The sequence below is a fragment of the Cylas formicarius genome, unplaced genomic scaffold (assembly GCF_029955315.1).
Source record: "Cylas formicarius isolate icCylForm1 unplaced genomic scaffold, icCylForm1.1 PGA_scaffold_7__23_contigs__length_41026272, whole genome shotgun sequence".
Lineage (NCBI taxonomy): Eukaryota > Metazoa > Arthropoda > Insecta > Coleoptera > Brentidae > Cylas > Cylas formicarius.
Window position 1 is genome coordinate 16483241 of NW_026844352.1, and position 17113 is coordinate 16500353.

General features: G+C 33.4%; 1 protein-coding gene across 2 annotated transcripts in view; it reads right to left on the reverse strand.

The window, feature by feature from the left end:
• Positions 1–17113, reverse strand: part of LOC132705355 (ATP-binding cassette sub-family C member 10) — a 91029-nt gene that overhangs the window by 61066 nt on the left and 12850 nt on the right. For both annotated transcript variants that reach the window (XM_060675894.1, XM_060675895.1), the window contains exons 3-4: positions 16238–16514; positions 11839–12096 (exon numbers count right to left, since the gene is read on the reverse strand). In XM_060675894.1, the coding sequence (XP_060531877.1) occupies positions 11839–12096; positions 16238–16514 (535 nt within the window). The remainder of the gene's footprint in view (positions 1–11838; positions 12097–16237; positions 16515–17113) is intronic.

The following is a 17113-nucleotide window of genomic DNA, read 5'->3' on the forward strand; positions in this document are numbered from 1 at the left end:
CCTAACCAATTCTGGATGATATACTTGACATCAATTTATCCGACCATGATGAGGATTAAAAGCAACCCAATGTGTACACGTTTTTCTGAGTACGTCTTATTGTGATACACTTATATTTGAAAACAAGTAGGTAGATACTATATCCTATATAGACTAACAGTGAACAAAAATGAGACCATTATGTATACGATGACAATATACGTGAATACAATTCCGACCAAGATGAGGATAAACTAATCAATGTCACTAACAATACCCCTGAGGTATTGAGGTATCCAGTAGCAGCAGTTTAAACTGAATTAAATTAACTAGGTAAGGTAATGCAAAAGAAAACAGCAACGAGTGCTCCTTGCTATCTATCTTATTAAAGATACAAAAATTGGATTCATATTCCACATATTTTTGATGACGGACAAAGTCGTCGAAAGGGTGAAACATACAATTTTTTGATAAAAGTGTGTTTTGCGACACCTTCGACGGCGCAAAGGTTACAAGCTACCTAGTGCTATTAAAGAGAGCAAAATTATATTCATATTCTACATATTTTTGACGCGGCACACAAATCGTCTACAGGGTAAAACATACAATTTTTTGACAAAAGTGTGTTTTTCGACACCTTGGACGGCGCAAAGATTACAAACTGCCCAGCTCTACTAAAAAGAGCAAAATTAGCTTCATATTTCACATTTTTTTAAGGCGGCACAAAATCGTCTAGAGAATGAAATAATTATTTGACCACGCTAACTAAATTCAATAAAAGTAGCTTTATTGTTTTTTTTTAGTCGGCGCAAATTGTTCAATGGTGTAGTCTGTTTAAACGCATTTACTAAACCGTGCTGTACAAAGCAAACAACATTTGGGAATATTTCAGTAATGTTAATTTGATTTTTTTTATCATTATATATATATATATATATATATATATATATATATATATATATATATATATATATATATATATATATATATATATATTGATTCATGGATGGAAAAATGTGATGACACTATATTCCGGGATATCATCCGTTCGCTTGTTGAACTCCGACTGGAATCCTGTAGACGTATATATATATATATATATATATATATATATATATATATATATATATATATATATATATATATATATATATATATATATATATATATATATATATATATATATATATATATATATATATATATATATATATAATAAATTTTTAATGTTAAATTGTGAATCAGAAATAAGCTGCGAATATTTCAAAGCATTAAGTAGTGACGTAGAATCTGAAATTAGTCAAATTTTGAAAAATCTAACCTTTAGTGAAAGAAAAATATCAGAAAAAATGACAGACCAAGTAAATTGGAATTTATTTAAATCAAAATTGCAAAACATTCAACCTTGCGAAGGTGATAGCAATACCTTAAATAAGTTTATCAACAAATGCGAAAGCTTAATTAATGGTTACGCTTCCCTTGCAAATTCGGAATTAAATATACATATTTTTGAATGTATCCAGAAAAAACTGGTAGGCAGAGCCGCAGTTCTAGTAGGTAATCGCATAGAAATTAGTGATTGGAAAGCATTGAAAGATGCATTGACTCAATGTTTTTTCGAACGCCGAGATCTGAATTGTTTAATCCAAGAATTAGTTAGGACTAGGCCCAATAAAAACGAACACTGGATAAATTTTGGAAGTAGACTTCAATTATTAAGGAGCGACATTGCACAGCGTATAAGTAACGAGTCTAAATATACATCGGAAGAAAAGCTTTCATATATTAAACATTATGATCAAACCGCCCTAAATACATTTATCGCAGGGTGCACAGGCGTCTTAAAAAACAATATGCATTTAAAAACACCGCAAAGTCTCGAAGACGCCATGGCATATGTAAATGAATTCGAACATTTTGAAAGATTGTATGGGACTCTGAACGAGCCTTATAAATCTCAAAAACCGAACTTCCAAAATTTAAACAGTGCACCGATAAATCAACATCTTCAAATCTCGCTCAATTTCCAAATCAGCAATTTAGTAACCCCGCACAATTTGGTAACAAAAAATGTATTTAAGCCCGAACAAACAAACCCACGCGATTTGCCCAAACCTCAACCTATATCGACACCGTGTAGGACACCTTCCATAAGACGAGACCAACACCGAAACCAAAACGACTACTTCCGATCGAACCCAAACACGCGAAATAACTTTGTCTTTGAAGAATTACATTCAAACGACGTGACGGACTTCGACAACCAAGACTCTGAGGATAAGCTAGATTATTTTGACCCGCGTTTTGAAAATAATTTTCCCCAAGAATATTTTGAGACAATCGATGAATCAATACAATGTCAATTAGAAAATCAAAGCAATCAAAATTTAGATGTATCCCAAAATTTTTGCGAAACCAGCCAAGAAGAAACCCCAACTTAATTGAAATAGCCGTATCTTCGTATAACCCCCTTCCTTACTTGCAAATTAACTCTTTAAATATTAAATTATTAATAGACACTGGTAGTAATAGATCAGTATTAAAACCTATTATTGCTGAACAGTATTTTTCGAATTGTATTTATAATGTACAACATACTATAAAAACAGCCGTAGGCAGCCAAAACACTCAATTTGAAGCTACTATAGCTCTACTTACAGAGTTTGGTATCGATTACGAAATCGATTTTATCCTTTTCGATTTTCACGACTTTTTCGCGAGAAACGGATTCGCACGCGTTGAAATACAAAACCACACCGATAAAACCATTAACACCACCTTGTTGCAACCAATTCCCGTAGAATCGTTTATACAGGAAGCATTCGAAATATATTCTTTCGAAACCATAAAAAAATTCGACAAAAATAAATATTTTCAAAATTTTCCCTCAAAAATCGATATAACCAAATTAATGCGGCTATTCCACATGAAATCAGAAGAGCAGCAATCAATCACTAAATTATGCGACGAATTTAAAGACAATTTTTATAAACCAGGCGACACGCTAACATTTACATCCAAAATTCGACATGAGATAAAAACCACTGACGAAGTTCCGGTACACACAAAGTGATATCGTTACCCGTATGCCCATAAAGAGGAAGTAAGGAAACAAATAAATGAAATGTTAGGAAAAGGTATAATCCGTCCTTCAACGAGCCCTTGGAGCTCTCCCGTTTGGATCGTTCCAAAAAAAATCAATGCCTCAAATGTACAAAAGTAGCGCGTAGTAATGGATTATCGTAAATTAAACCTTGAAACAATCAACGATCGATACCCCATTCCAAACATTTCTGATATACTAGATAAGTTAGGATGATCACAATATTTTTCGGCTTTAGACCTAGCGAGCGGTTTTCACCAGATCGAGATGGCGCAAAATTCGATAGAAAAAACAGCATTTTCCGTGGAAAACGGACATTATGAATATCTACGAACGCCATTTGGATTAAAAAATGCGCCGAGTACTTTTCAACGAGTTACGGACGAGGTCCTTAAAGATCTTCAGAATAAAATTTCTATGGTCTATATGGACGACATAATTATTTTTAGTACAGGCTTGCAGGAACACATTCAAAATTTGCGCCTTGTATTTTCGAAATTACGCGATGCAAAATTAAAAATTCAACTGGACAAATGCGAGTTCCTAAGAAAAGAAAACGAATTTTCAAGGCACGTAGTAATGCCAGAAGGCATCAAACCAAACCCGAAAAAGATCGATATTCCAACACTTATAGAAATTCCAACTGCTTGTCAAATTACCTTGGGCAAGAAAAATTATTACAATGCCAAAATTATGAAAGAAAAACCTTTGCTTTTACCTGAAGTCTATATTTTTATTTTTTATACTTTTTTTATAATTTAAACCAATTACGTCGCAAAGATTAGTGAACATCAGTCAAATTAACTTTCAAGACCTCTATCAATTAAAACAGATAACAAATGAACTGCAACCGATTGGAGAAATTGGCGAGGCTACAAGTTCAATAACTAATATTATTGTTATTATATTTTTTCTGGCGGTCATTGCAGCCCTAATGATCGTTTTTAGAAAGAAACTTCTACCGAATCCGAACCCAATAAATCCAATCAGCCGGAGCAAACTCATTCCATTATGTTTGCTTCTTGAGGAGGGAGGAGTTATATACAATGATTTCTACGTAATAAGGATAGGACACCGTGAGATCTACGATGTCAGCATTTGGCCACGATGGTACTATGAAGAGACCGTGAGATTCACATTGTCAGCTTTTCGGATACGAACCTATAAAGTCTTAGTTTTAAGTAATATGAAGGATTCTTGTTGTAACTGTTGCTGCAGAAACTCTTAATTTTCGATTGTATTTTGAAAATAAAGTTTTTAAAAAGTCACCTCGTCTTCGCTTGAACATAATTCGGGTCAAATAAACTCGTGAGTCAAATGCCGTTTACCGCACTTGTTGCATAATATACTATTATGAACCTCAAGTTTGTGCTGTGGTTAAAGTTAAAAACGAGTTCAAATTTGTTTAAAATTAACAAGTGGTAAGATGCAGTGACTTTAAACATAAACTGCTAGTCTCTAATTTCTCTATTGACAGAGAAATTTCTTCAAAATAATTTTTCAAAATTATTTTTCTACTCCCCTAATTACTCTCTGATCTACTGTGCGTGCAGCATTTCCCGAATTTTATCGCACAGGTTTGGGAGCAATCGGATGTTTTCGGATATTTTCCACGCCTTGAATTTTGACGCTTGTCAATTCTGACGGTAATGTCAGTGAATGTATTCATGTTGTTTTGCGAAAAATTACACAAAAACTAACAGTTGTAGAAAACACTCGCTCCGCTGCGCTGCACTGCGCTCCGCTCGTATAAAATAAGCTGGTGAGTCAAATTCCTTTTATCGCACTTGTTGCATAATATACTAATTCAGCATGTTTTCTTAAAACTCAATTTTTGTTTCTTCTTTCTTATTGCTTTCTGAAATATGACCAAGAACCATCCTTATATTTGAATACCCTTAAATTTTTTTAGTGTAACATTAGCATTCTCATTTTCGAGAGAAATAAAAGGTCTGTACAGTTGGGTCGGCTTTAGTTTTTGAGTGTTTTTAAAATCATTTTTTGAATTGTTTCCTTTTAAATGCATGTCGATGAAACGTTATTTGTGATAAAAATGAGAGTATTAAAAATTTCTAGTATTGCCCGATTTCGATCCTTGACAAACCTAACATTTGTAGAAGCAAAATCAATAGACAAGGTGGTTCAAAAAGAATGAGAAAGAGAAATGTGAATTAGAAACATATTTGGACGTTACTCCTAGCGGACATTAGTCTCACAGTATCATTTAGATTAAACGAATCATATTTTTTATATGTCGAGTTATGGTTGAAAAGGAAATCTGAAAGAATCTTCAATTTGGTCTTGTTTAGGCAATCTAACTGTGTTTTGTGAAAAATTCAGAAACAAAATCATTCTGCCCGAATAAAAAATTGTGCTCCAAAAATTACCTGTCAATCAAGACAACAACAAACTTTAATTCGAAGATAATAAACTTTCTATGAATAGTCTTGGAGCAATTAACTGAGATCTTTTGAGGATATAAACATACAAGTTGCCTTTTTACAAATAATGTGAATTATTTACTTGATATTCACGTTGTATTAAAAGAGAGACCGCCAGCCCCTTATTTAAACTTAAACTTTAATGCCTGCAAACAATTTAAAGATTAGTTTTAATGCTGTTTTTATTTTTTTTTAGAATATCGGTGGTTTTGATCCATCTTATTGATTGATTTGGTTCTAATTCATTCCGTTTTGATAAAGTCTCCCCGGAGAAGGATGAGCATTAAAACTAACGCTAAGGGTTCAGACGATATTGATATCAAGACGATTCGTTTAACTGCTCCATAGTTAGTCGATCATGTTACTTTACTTGTCAACAGGTGTCTTTGATCTGATGTTTTTCCTGACTCTTGCAGGAAGCTGAAGTTATATGGCTCCAAAGACAGAGTGTCCAAGTGTGATTAACAGCTTCGTCATTTGCTATGCAATAACGAAATACTCCCAGATATTCAGTCGAGTTTTCGACCTCTTCACAGCACTACTTTTGGTTTGCTTCATGTTACTGATTATTTGTTGAGAGCAGCTGATTCTAAATTAAACTCTTGCCTTACTACTACTTTTGGACTATAGTAATGTGTTGGACACCTTGGATCACTCCCTTCTTTTAGCTTAACTGAAATACTTTGGGATTCAAGGCACATCATAGCCATCAAAGAGAGGTATTAGAAAATATCTATGCAGATTCAATGGCTTTTGGGAGAGATGTTCTCCAGGGGAGTATTCTGGGACCTATTGTATTCTCAATTTATACAGCCGACTTTTTTTAAGTTTTGTAGATCTCATCGATACGAAGATAATAATCAATTATAATTCCTATGGAAGGTTTAAATACTGTTACTAAAATAAATTTGGATTTAAAAGTAATTTGGGAGGTGTCTGGGAGACATGACCTATTGTGGAATACTTCCAAAATGCAGATTTTAACAAAATCGTTTGAGTTTATAATCTGCCTCTATGTATATTTTTCTGATAATAATCGTCATGGTGGTATAAAATAATAGTATAACGTTTTATATTTATTATTATAATTCGTGTTTGTTATTACGTAAATATCTCATCTTTTACAGATTAAATAAGGACACCCAAATTTCCATAATAAGTTTCTTTTTACCTATGGGATTACATTTAGAAAACGGAGGAATCTTTAATTGAAAAAAGGAACATTTCTGGTATTCTGACTGTAAAGGTGAATATTTGAGGTGGGGTAATTTCCAATTTTTTAATTGGTGCTTTATATATCATAGGGCTTCACCACATTTTGCGTTGCCAGTGGGCCAATATTTACACGAACAGTTTTCTCATCGATGGGTTCACGGAGGAAGTGAACCATTAACGAGTCTATTCTGGTTCAACATTTGTTCTTCAAAAATGCAGAAGCGATATCAGATCATCAAGGTATTTTCTGTGATTTTAAAATATAAATTGATGAGACACCCCCTAAGTTTGTCCCATACAGAAATTTCAAAGAATTTAATAATCAACAGTCCTCAGTAGATCTTCAGTTAGTAGACTGGCCTCCTTTCTATATACTGTCTCAGTAATATTGGGGATAAGATTTCTTTTTGAACAGATAATAATTGCAATTGCTCTAATTTATAATTTGGCAAATTGAACAAAGTGGGGAACAAAATTTTAAATGGGGAGCAGCTAGGCTTTTATACAATAAGATTTTGTTGTCAATTGACAAAATTTTGTCCATTCTACCTATAAAATTAATATTTTTACAAAATGTATTCTTTATGTAATCGCCATATGTATAAAATTTCAAAAATTTGACTTGTCACTGTTTAGTATTGCACAGACATTCAGATCTGTATTCTTTTTTTGTTGAATTTCATCCATATTCTCACCCACAATAGAAATCATTGTGTCATCGGCAAATAGTACCGTTTTATCTAAAATATCAGATATACGATCTTTATATTTCGTTTTTGTACCCTATGTACTAAATACGAACAAAGCCATTTATAGGCTGTTACCTTAATACTCATTTTGTACAATTTTATTTACTTCATTTATGTATTCCATGGCCCGCAAGAAACCATCACAGACAGAGCGAAACCTGACTGGTTAGGAACTAAAAAACTGGACCGGTATTGACTTCGATTGATATTGGGAACCTTCTGTATTACAATTGATGTCTTCCATGCCTCCGAAAAAATTTGCACTCGTAAGGCAGGTGTTTACAATGTTCAGCAATCGATTTCCAGCTACTGCACAGGCATCCACTTATTAGCAGTCACATTTTTTAATTCTGTTATTATCTTTTTCAGGTCCTGCATAGTTAAAGTGTTAAGCTGATTTATTTCTCCATAAGTTGATATAATATCAATTATATTATTTTTATTTTTTGGCACTTTTTGTGTATTATATTAGATATACTATCTACAAAGGTACCAGCCAATATGTTTATATCTGTACTACTATTATTCCAGGATGTTTCAAGAAGCGATTCCTGCTATAGATCACTATTGCAATTGTGCTAACATTGTTATTAAATGCAATTTAAATTTGTAGAAAATTTATTTAAAAATGTTGAGCGATAGAAACACAAAAACATAATTTTTCTATTAATTTAGTTCCTATAACATCAAAAATTTTAAAAGTACCAAGTACTATATATAGTAAGATATTACACATGGTACACATGGGTAGTCGTAAGACTAAACTTCGCTTTTCGTAAGTTTATAATAAAAACTTTAAACAAATAAGATAAGATTTTTATTTTATAAAACATTCTTTAAAACATAGTTCCAAATTTAGTAATCATTTGTCTTTTTCTTGTATGTCACAATTAAAGTACAATGGAAGTAATGACGTGTCCGCGCTTATGCTGAAGCTCTTTTGTTCTGGGATTTTTAAAAACATATTGTGAATTGTTATATAGAATACACCTATTTCCCCTACAGTGGAAGCTATCTTCAACCCAAATCGGATAGTGATTTAAGACCAATATATCTGAGTCCAATACTGGTCAAAGTACTGGAAATGGTTATTCAGCCCCAGTTATCTGAGTACTGCAGATTTGCAGTGACGGTTTCGCAAGAACTTTTGCCACCATTACCAACGAAATTATATCAGCGCTTGACAATGAACTGTCAGTGGCTCAAGTATTGTTGGCCTCTCCAAAGCTTTTGGCACCCTAGACCCCGCACTTTTTTGTGCCAAGCTCGGTTGCTATGGGTTCGTCTTACCTTGTCATTCTCTTTATGTATTTCACAGCAGATTTTTTCAGAGCTGATGTGACCGGTCTAATTCAAGTATTTGCAGACGACACTTAGCTGCTAAATTAGTTCGACACTGGATACATTCAACAGGCTTGTTTAAAAATAACTAATTATTTTTAAATAACTAATAACTATGTCTCACAAAATGATCTAAAAATTAAATTAAAAAAAAATGTTTTCCTAAATAATAACCTTCCACTATTTATAGATGGACTACGCTTCAGAGACCATGTTTCATGGCAATTGCAAAAGGCATATTTCTACGGGCCTTATATAAAAACATAAGCAATTTCGTAAAAAAATTATGTGAATCCTTAGTCCAGTCATTATTAAATTATGCCAATAGAGTGTATTTCTCTTGCCTTTTACTAAGAATCGGTTACAAAAGCTTCAAAATGCTTGGTGTAGGTTTATTTTTAGGCTTCGAAAATATGATAGAGGGTCCCAAAAAATAAACTCCATTGATTAACTTCGAACTGAAAAAATTTAACATTATCTTCTGGCGGTGTTTGTCCGTACTTTGCTACACTAGTATCTACTATCTTGACCATCACAGCGCAAAAAAACACGAACAGTAGGCCAAACGTGAGTGTAAAAAGTGTAGTTTTATACTCATATTGCATCCCATTTCCTTAAATTTTGCTGAAATGTTTTCTACAATGCCTTTGTAATTTGGATATTTCTTGGTTCCTAAAAAACCTTTCATAACATCAGTAAATGAAACCCATGCCACCTTTTCAGATTTGATGATAGTATTCACAAAGTCTTAATCTTCCATTCCTTATTTGAGGTGCTACAAAAATTCCATCCTTTAATTTTACATCTGAAGGAGCGGATCTTTATTTAATGCTTTAAAGTACTGCTTCATAAGATCTAATTAAATATGCAACGGTGGCAAGAGAATATTTCGTGGATCAATAAGACTATAGTGAAGAATATTTCTTGATTCAAGAGTTAACCATTTTTGGACAGTTCTTTTTCACCCAATGTTGCTGTCTGCTTTTACTTTCCCACTCACACAAAAAACAGGGATACTTCGTATATCCTGACTGCTGACCTACTAGAATGTTTAAGTCACCACAAATCATAGCACGACTTTAGTTTGTAGTTGATTTTCTCAAGCGGTAGCTCCAAGTTTTCATAGCATTCTTTCATTTGCACTGAATGAGCAACAGATACCGAAGCAACATTCCCGTTGAGCAAAAGAACAGATTTAAGGCTTCTCGTGGATGAGTCAATAAAAAGAGTCCAGCCCTGAGGCTCGTAGTCTGTATCAAGTCAGTTAGTGCGATAAAACTTGGTTCAAAATAGCGTATAAATTCTGTCTCGCGCTTCTTGAATTATGAGAACGTTTTGTGCCAGTAAATTTTTATTTCGAAGTCTAGATGTTAAGATTTCGGAAACATTAATCTACGTCTCTCACTAAGCCATGAATTGCTGAGACTCACTCCATATTTCATCAACATCACTAAGGGTATGTTCATATCTTCCAGATTTAGAAAAACTGGTAGTATCTTCTTTTAAATTAGCCAAATTTTCAGGTACTGGTGCATCCGGGTCATGTGGCACTGGCCTAAGTGAGGTTAGTATTTTAGTTTAGTATTACATACACGAACACTGCACATGCAGAAATAGCATAGCAGTCATTACGGTGACCTCTTGGCTCGCTCCATAACATAGGCATTCCGAAAGCTAGGGATCGCCTGGTTCCATTTTTCCAATGTGGTTAACCTTCTTCACACACCTTACAAACAATATGTGCCGCTTAAGGATTGTCTTGATCACCAATTTTTATTTTAAAACAAACGTAGTATTGTTTTTTAAACAGGAGTGTAAATTGAAGTCTAAATTTCTTGACCACAATAGAACTACACACATATCAGAACGTATCTGCAGTATGTTTACAAATTTAATTACACAATGCTCACTAACCTCACTAAACGACTGCCAAGAACAAAGGCAATTACACCGGAAACGGGCTTTCTTCAAGACATACCGCCACAACCCGACGAGGCAATGTTTGGACTACATATTAGAGAATCCCGGAAACTATATTTTACTTCCGGCAATTCTCCGTTAATATCCTGTAAATGTATGCAAAATGTATGCCAGTGCAGTAGCAGTAGTAAACTTTTAGAATGTTATGTAATGTTCCTATTTTTAAAACGATAAATATGACATCTGAAAAAAAATATTTGAAAATGTTGAGCGATAGAAACAGAAAAACATTGTTTTTCTATTAGTTTAGTTCCTATAACTCCAAAAATTTTAAAAGTACCAAGTACTATATATAGTAAGATATTACACATGTTACACATGAGTAGTCGTAAGACAAAACTTCGCCTTTCGTAAGTTTATAATGAAAACTTTAAACAAATAAGATGGTCAAAATAAATAAGAACTAAAAGTTCAGATTTTCACGAAATTATATATTTTGACATGACACATGTTTCGACAACACCGTGTCTTTATCAAATGTACATATGATAAAGACAAGGTGTTGTCGAAACAATTGTCATGTCAAAATATATAATTTCGTGAAAATCTGAACGTTTAGTTATAATTTATTTTGATAAATGGATTTTCATCAAGTGAAAGCCATATCAGTTCAAATAAGATGGTGGATAATTTTATTAATTGATTTGTAATTTTTATTTTATAAAACATTCCTTAAAACATTGAACGTTCGTTCAGATTTTCATCATATTTCCACCACAACTTGAAAGGTAAAATAATTTAATTACATTAATTTTATTAAGACCTGCGAAACCTGCGTCTTGTAGGAGCAACTTCCAAATACGTTTCAAACTCTCAATTGCAACAACAACCTAAAACTGCCATTTCAAATTATTACACGGCGATATTTCTAAGCTCGAACATGGTGTGGTGTTTTCTTCAAACCTAATATTTTAACTTTCTCATATGTCTGTTGTTATTGGAAGGCTCCTAACTCTCGCTGGTGGGTTTGGAGGTAACACAAAATCAATACCATCATCAAAAAGGTAAGCACGCGAGTATAAAAACTTACTTATCATGGTGGTAGCCATCAAACCACTCGCATAAACATAACCCCATTTCATATCTTCGGACTTATCCTCAATAAAATTTATCAATCTGTTTAAAAGCATCGGTCCCGCGAAGCCAGCGCAATCCGCGAAGAATTTAAGGATGCCGACGCTGTAGAACTCCAACCAGAAGCAACGGTGCAGCGCTTTTAATAACATAAAGTCGCGTTTTACCATATTGACGGCGGGAGAGTCGTCCGTAGAAGTAGAAGTAGCGCGATCTGAAATTGTCTTCGTCAGGCCTATTGTAGTTGCGGTACGAACGGCGGGCCCGTTTCAAAGCGAACGATTGCACAAAAGCGACCGTGTAAACAATCATGACGGAAAAATGGATTGACTGCGAGATTAATATTTGGGCGGGTTTCATTTTTCAGTAAATAAAATGAAATTTTTTGATTCTGGGTTTACGGATTGAGAACGCTCATGCCTCTCGTAAAGTATGTTTCAAAGAGGGTTGGCTTTTGATGGATCGTCCCTCAAAAAGCAATCACGACCTTCATCCCTATAGTCGAAATCACTTGTCATTAGAGGGATCACAAATTGTCAAAAAAGTGCCGACATCTTAAATTGCCTCCATTTTTTCCCGATCCGTAATCGATACCCTTTTAAATATGATTCGTGACAGCCAAACAAATCTTGTACAGGGTAAGCCAACGGTAGAGTAAACTTCACTGTCTCATTGGTTTCAAAATTTATGAGAAAATGGTAAATACAAAAGTTATAAATATTGTTACGATGCACAATTTAAAATTGTTTTAAAGTATACAGGGTGTCTCAAAAAAGCATAACGAATAAAACACACATTTTTCTTAAATGGAACACCCAATTTGTAAATTTGGTTCGAATTCCTTTTCAAATTCTTCAACTTGTTTATTAATAATAATACATACCTAAAGCTACCAATTTTTTAATTTTTCTAAAAACATACTAGTCTTCACACAAAAAATTACGATAACGCCATTATTTTCAGATCACTCACATATGAAATGACACAAAACATGCTACAGGGTGTTTAAAATAAACGAATGTATATTTTTTTAAAGTGAAAAATCTCGATTTTCTAAAAATGCCACACCACATATATTATTATTTTTGCTGAAAGATCTTACAACTTTTATTTAGAATGTCATAACTATTTTTAGTACTTTGCTATTTATCTCAACTTTTCGAATAATAACCCTCCTTTGTGTCTAAGACTATTAGTTACCATGACGAAATGACAATGACAAATTTTTACCTGATAACTGAGTAAATAAATTCATAAAATTTATAGTTGTGTCAGTAAATTAAGTCTTCCGATGAAGCTACTTCTTGCAGTAATGGTCATAATCGTCATAACATGCATTATTACTCAATTCTTCCTGGGTACGGAAAGTGCCAAAAAAGCCATTGGTCACATAAAGTGTGGTGTGGTATAAAACAATTCAAAGTTATTGGACCGCATTTTTTTGCGGCAACTTTGCGGTCCAACAGATGTGGTTTCATCAAGGTGGAGCTTCTCGCCTCGATCGCTAACACCACTGCATTTCTTTTTGTGGGGATATGGTAAAGATCGTGTTTATGTGAATCTGCACTGCAACATCGGAAGATATGGAAAATAGGATTGGGGACTCGTGCAAGAGCACGGTGTTACCGTTTATGCTAATGAATGTAAAAAAAAAAACATATCCTTCAAAATTTATTGTGGCAAAATAATATTTACAAATAAGATAAGTTAATTTGTAGTAATGACCAATTTTTCTGTAAATTTAAAATTTGCCCGTTATTTTCACAAAAATTGCTTACAACTATCTATTGCATTATCTATGACTCCAACAAAGTTTTATCTCCTGTTTAATATTAACAAAGCTTTGTTGGTTAATAGTTTTGGTTAGTCATGGCCAACTAATATTATAGCAATACTCTTAGACAGAAAGAAGGGTTAATATTGGATAAGTTATGACAAATCGCAAACTATTAAAAATAGGTATATAACATACCTAACAGAAGATGTAGGTTTGTGGAAGGTCTTTCAAAACAAAACAATATATAAGTAGTGCTATTTAAGAAAATTGAATTTCTTCAATTAAAAATGTTATAAATAGATTTGTTTATTTTGAACAGCCTTTCGAATAACCCTTATATTAAATAAAAATGGTGGCGCCATTACAATTGTTTTGCAAGTGTCAAAAAACTAACCAAAACTAGTATTTTCTTAGAAAAATGAAAATATTAGAAAAACTATCAGGCTTAGAATTCAAAACAAAATTTAAAGATAGGGGATTTCTCGTAACTTTGGAAACTAATGAGATAATGAACTTTACTTTAGTGTTGATGCACCCCGTAGATAAAAGTCATAAATGCTCGTCATGAATATTTTATTAAATTATACGTTATAGATTAAGACATCAGTGAATTGAAAGAATAATTGAGCAAACAATAAACGCAAAACATATAAAATTAATTATTTTGTTTATTATTCTAATACCAAATATAATTGGATCAATGTATTGCGGTTATAAACTTATGTTCTTTATCATTAACAAAATTTAAAAGATTAAATTCAGTAACGGCAAAACATTAATAGGAAGAGCAACCAAAACTTTAAAGACATAGCTGAAACCATTACGAAAATATATATTAAAAACTATGCTCATTAGGAAAATAGTTGTTTTTCGGCGTTTTTCGCAATTTGCTTATTAAAAGGAAACTCGGGTCTATTTTAGACTTAGACTGAAAATCTTACAATAATTTTAGAATACCTTGTATACGAGAGCAGTATATATTTTTTAAATTTTTATGATCCTAAATAAAATACTCGAAGGAATCATTAATATTTTGTGCCAAAACGCAACAAGGCATCGAGCCACTATGAATCTAATCTTTTGTGTGCCTTGGTGATGGCAACGAAGTTCGATATTGAATAAACGAATCTTCCTAAACAAGAAACAAAAAAAAATATTGAGTTTATTGGCCAAGATAAAAGGTTCTGAGGTACTCTTTACTCTATCTCTCGTTAAAGTGGCTTTTTCTAGGCTTCTAGCCATTAGGATTAGGCTGAACTCGTCCTGTTTCCGGCAAAAATTTACTTAAATGACTAAACACTGGGAAAACACAACCAACATATCGTATGCTTCGGCAGTCGAATAAGACATTTTAAATATAAGATAAGATAAATTTAAACTCTGACCATCTGTTTTTATGACAATCTAGATAATTACGACTGAATAATTTCTATCAATTTTTCTGTAAAATTTTCAAATTTACATCGATCTAGGGTGCGGAAAGTGTTAGTTCACCGTTTCGATTAATACGGATCCGAGCTACTTTGGACATTTCCGAAATATTACCGGACGGATTTGGGAGAAATCGTACGATTGTGGGGATTTTAGATATATTTTAGATAGAAGTATATTTACAACATTTCCAAGAAAAAGAAATAACGATCAGATGAAATTTACAATAAATAGGTATAAAAACGTAATACATACGTACAAAAGAAACAAACGCATTAATAGGTGGGCACTATCAGGAATCGGACAATTTCCTTTATAACTTGAAAACAGAATAAAAACAATGTTCCAGAAAAAATCGTTTTATTTTGACATTCAAATTTTTTAATGGCAAATTCATGACCTGATTTGGAATTTTGTTATATAAGCATAGGTTAAGAGAAATTTTCACGCCTTTAGTGTATTTAAACTTCCCAGTGCGAAGCAAATTTAAGGAGGTAACAGATTTTTCGAGTTATGAATGCGTGATAATTGTATACCGACAGCAGTAGCATAACCCTAAGGTTCTAAAACCGAGGTTGACAATATCCCGCCCATTTTTGCATACGAAAACTTTTTATGGAGTCTGTTGAGTTTCTCAGTATAACAACATTCGCCAAAACTGAAATAAAAAGGGCGTAGTAGCTCCAGACAAGGTATTCTTTTCTAATTACATTTTTTAGTCGTCAGAGCAAAAAGATAAGAGGCGCTTTACTAGAGATAGAGTAAAAAGATTTCAATTTGTCTCAACTTTAACACTGTGTTCACTCCAAGTATCATTAAAGACGGGTTTTAAAATTCAAGATGGCAATTACGCCCTCTGGGGGCCACTTAAAACTTCAAAAATAATTTCCAGCACTCTCATGGTCGATTTGCTCAATTTTTGTTTTCAAGTTTTCCTTTTTCCTCGTTGCCCTTGCACAAACACCCTGTATAGACTTTTAGGACAGATTTTTCCTCTTCTCTTTAAATCAATGCATTTCAACTGATGATATGCAACTTCTTTAAATTTATAGAAGAAGAAAATCAAGGCGTATCAAATACGAGTATAATTTGAATTTTTCTATGTATCAGTTGTATAGAATTATTATTATTATTATTATTAACATACCAGAACTATGTAGTGCGCTTTGCAGCTTCACATTTCGTACCGCATTGTCCAGTTCCCACCCGACCACCGCGCAACTCAAGTCAACAGGGAGATCGTACAAATCGTCCGAACTCGTCAGCTTATCGTTAACTCCCTTTTGCATCAAAGGGGTGACCCACAGGAAAAACAGTCTGGAAAACCATCCGACATTTTCCATCGCAACCCCCAAATAGAAAGGATCATCTTCCTCCATGAAACGCACGTAAACATTGCTGAGCAACGGCTGGCTCTCGTTAACCTAAAACATTGGTCTTCGTTGTTGCGCTTATTTTAGTTAGTCGGCGGTAAGGGTATCGTAGAAATTGAATAGTAACGAGTTATGTTACAATACGCCCTGAGAACCTGCTGAGTGAGCAAGACACGCAACATATAACGATGGGAAAGATGCGCAGCGGATAGTCAGTTGAAAATATTTATGTTGTAAACATGTAATTCGAAAATAAAGTTATTTTTTTAAAATCGTCAACCACGGTCTAGTTAATTGGCGCAGTCGGAACGATTTTCGGGAATCTCTACGTATCGAACGTATTCGATTTGTTTTGTTTCAATCTAATTAACCCGAAAAAAAGAACTTTTGTGACACTAGTGGATCTGTTTGAAGCAGTGTGGAGTTTTTTCAAACATCACAAATCTTCCAATCTATCGAAGATCTGTGGATTACAATCAACGGAAGCTAGGACCAGCATTAGCTATCTTCACAATCTATCTCCAGAAGTCGAATCCTTATAAAGAAGCATGACCAGAGTTAACTTATTGATCTTATCGTAAGTGTAATTGATAATTTAATGACGATGATATAATTTCCGAATTAGCCAATTTACCTCTAAGTAGACCTTC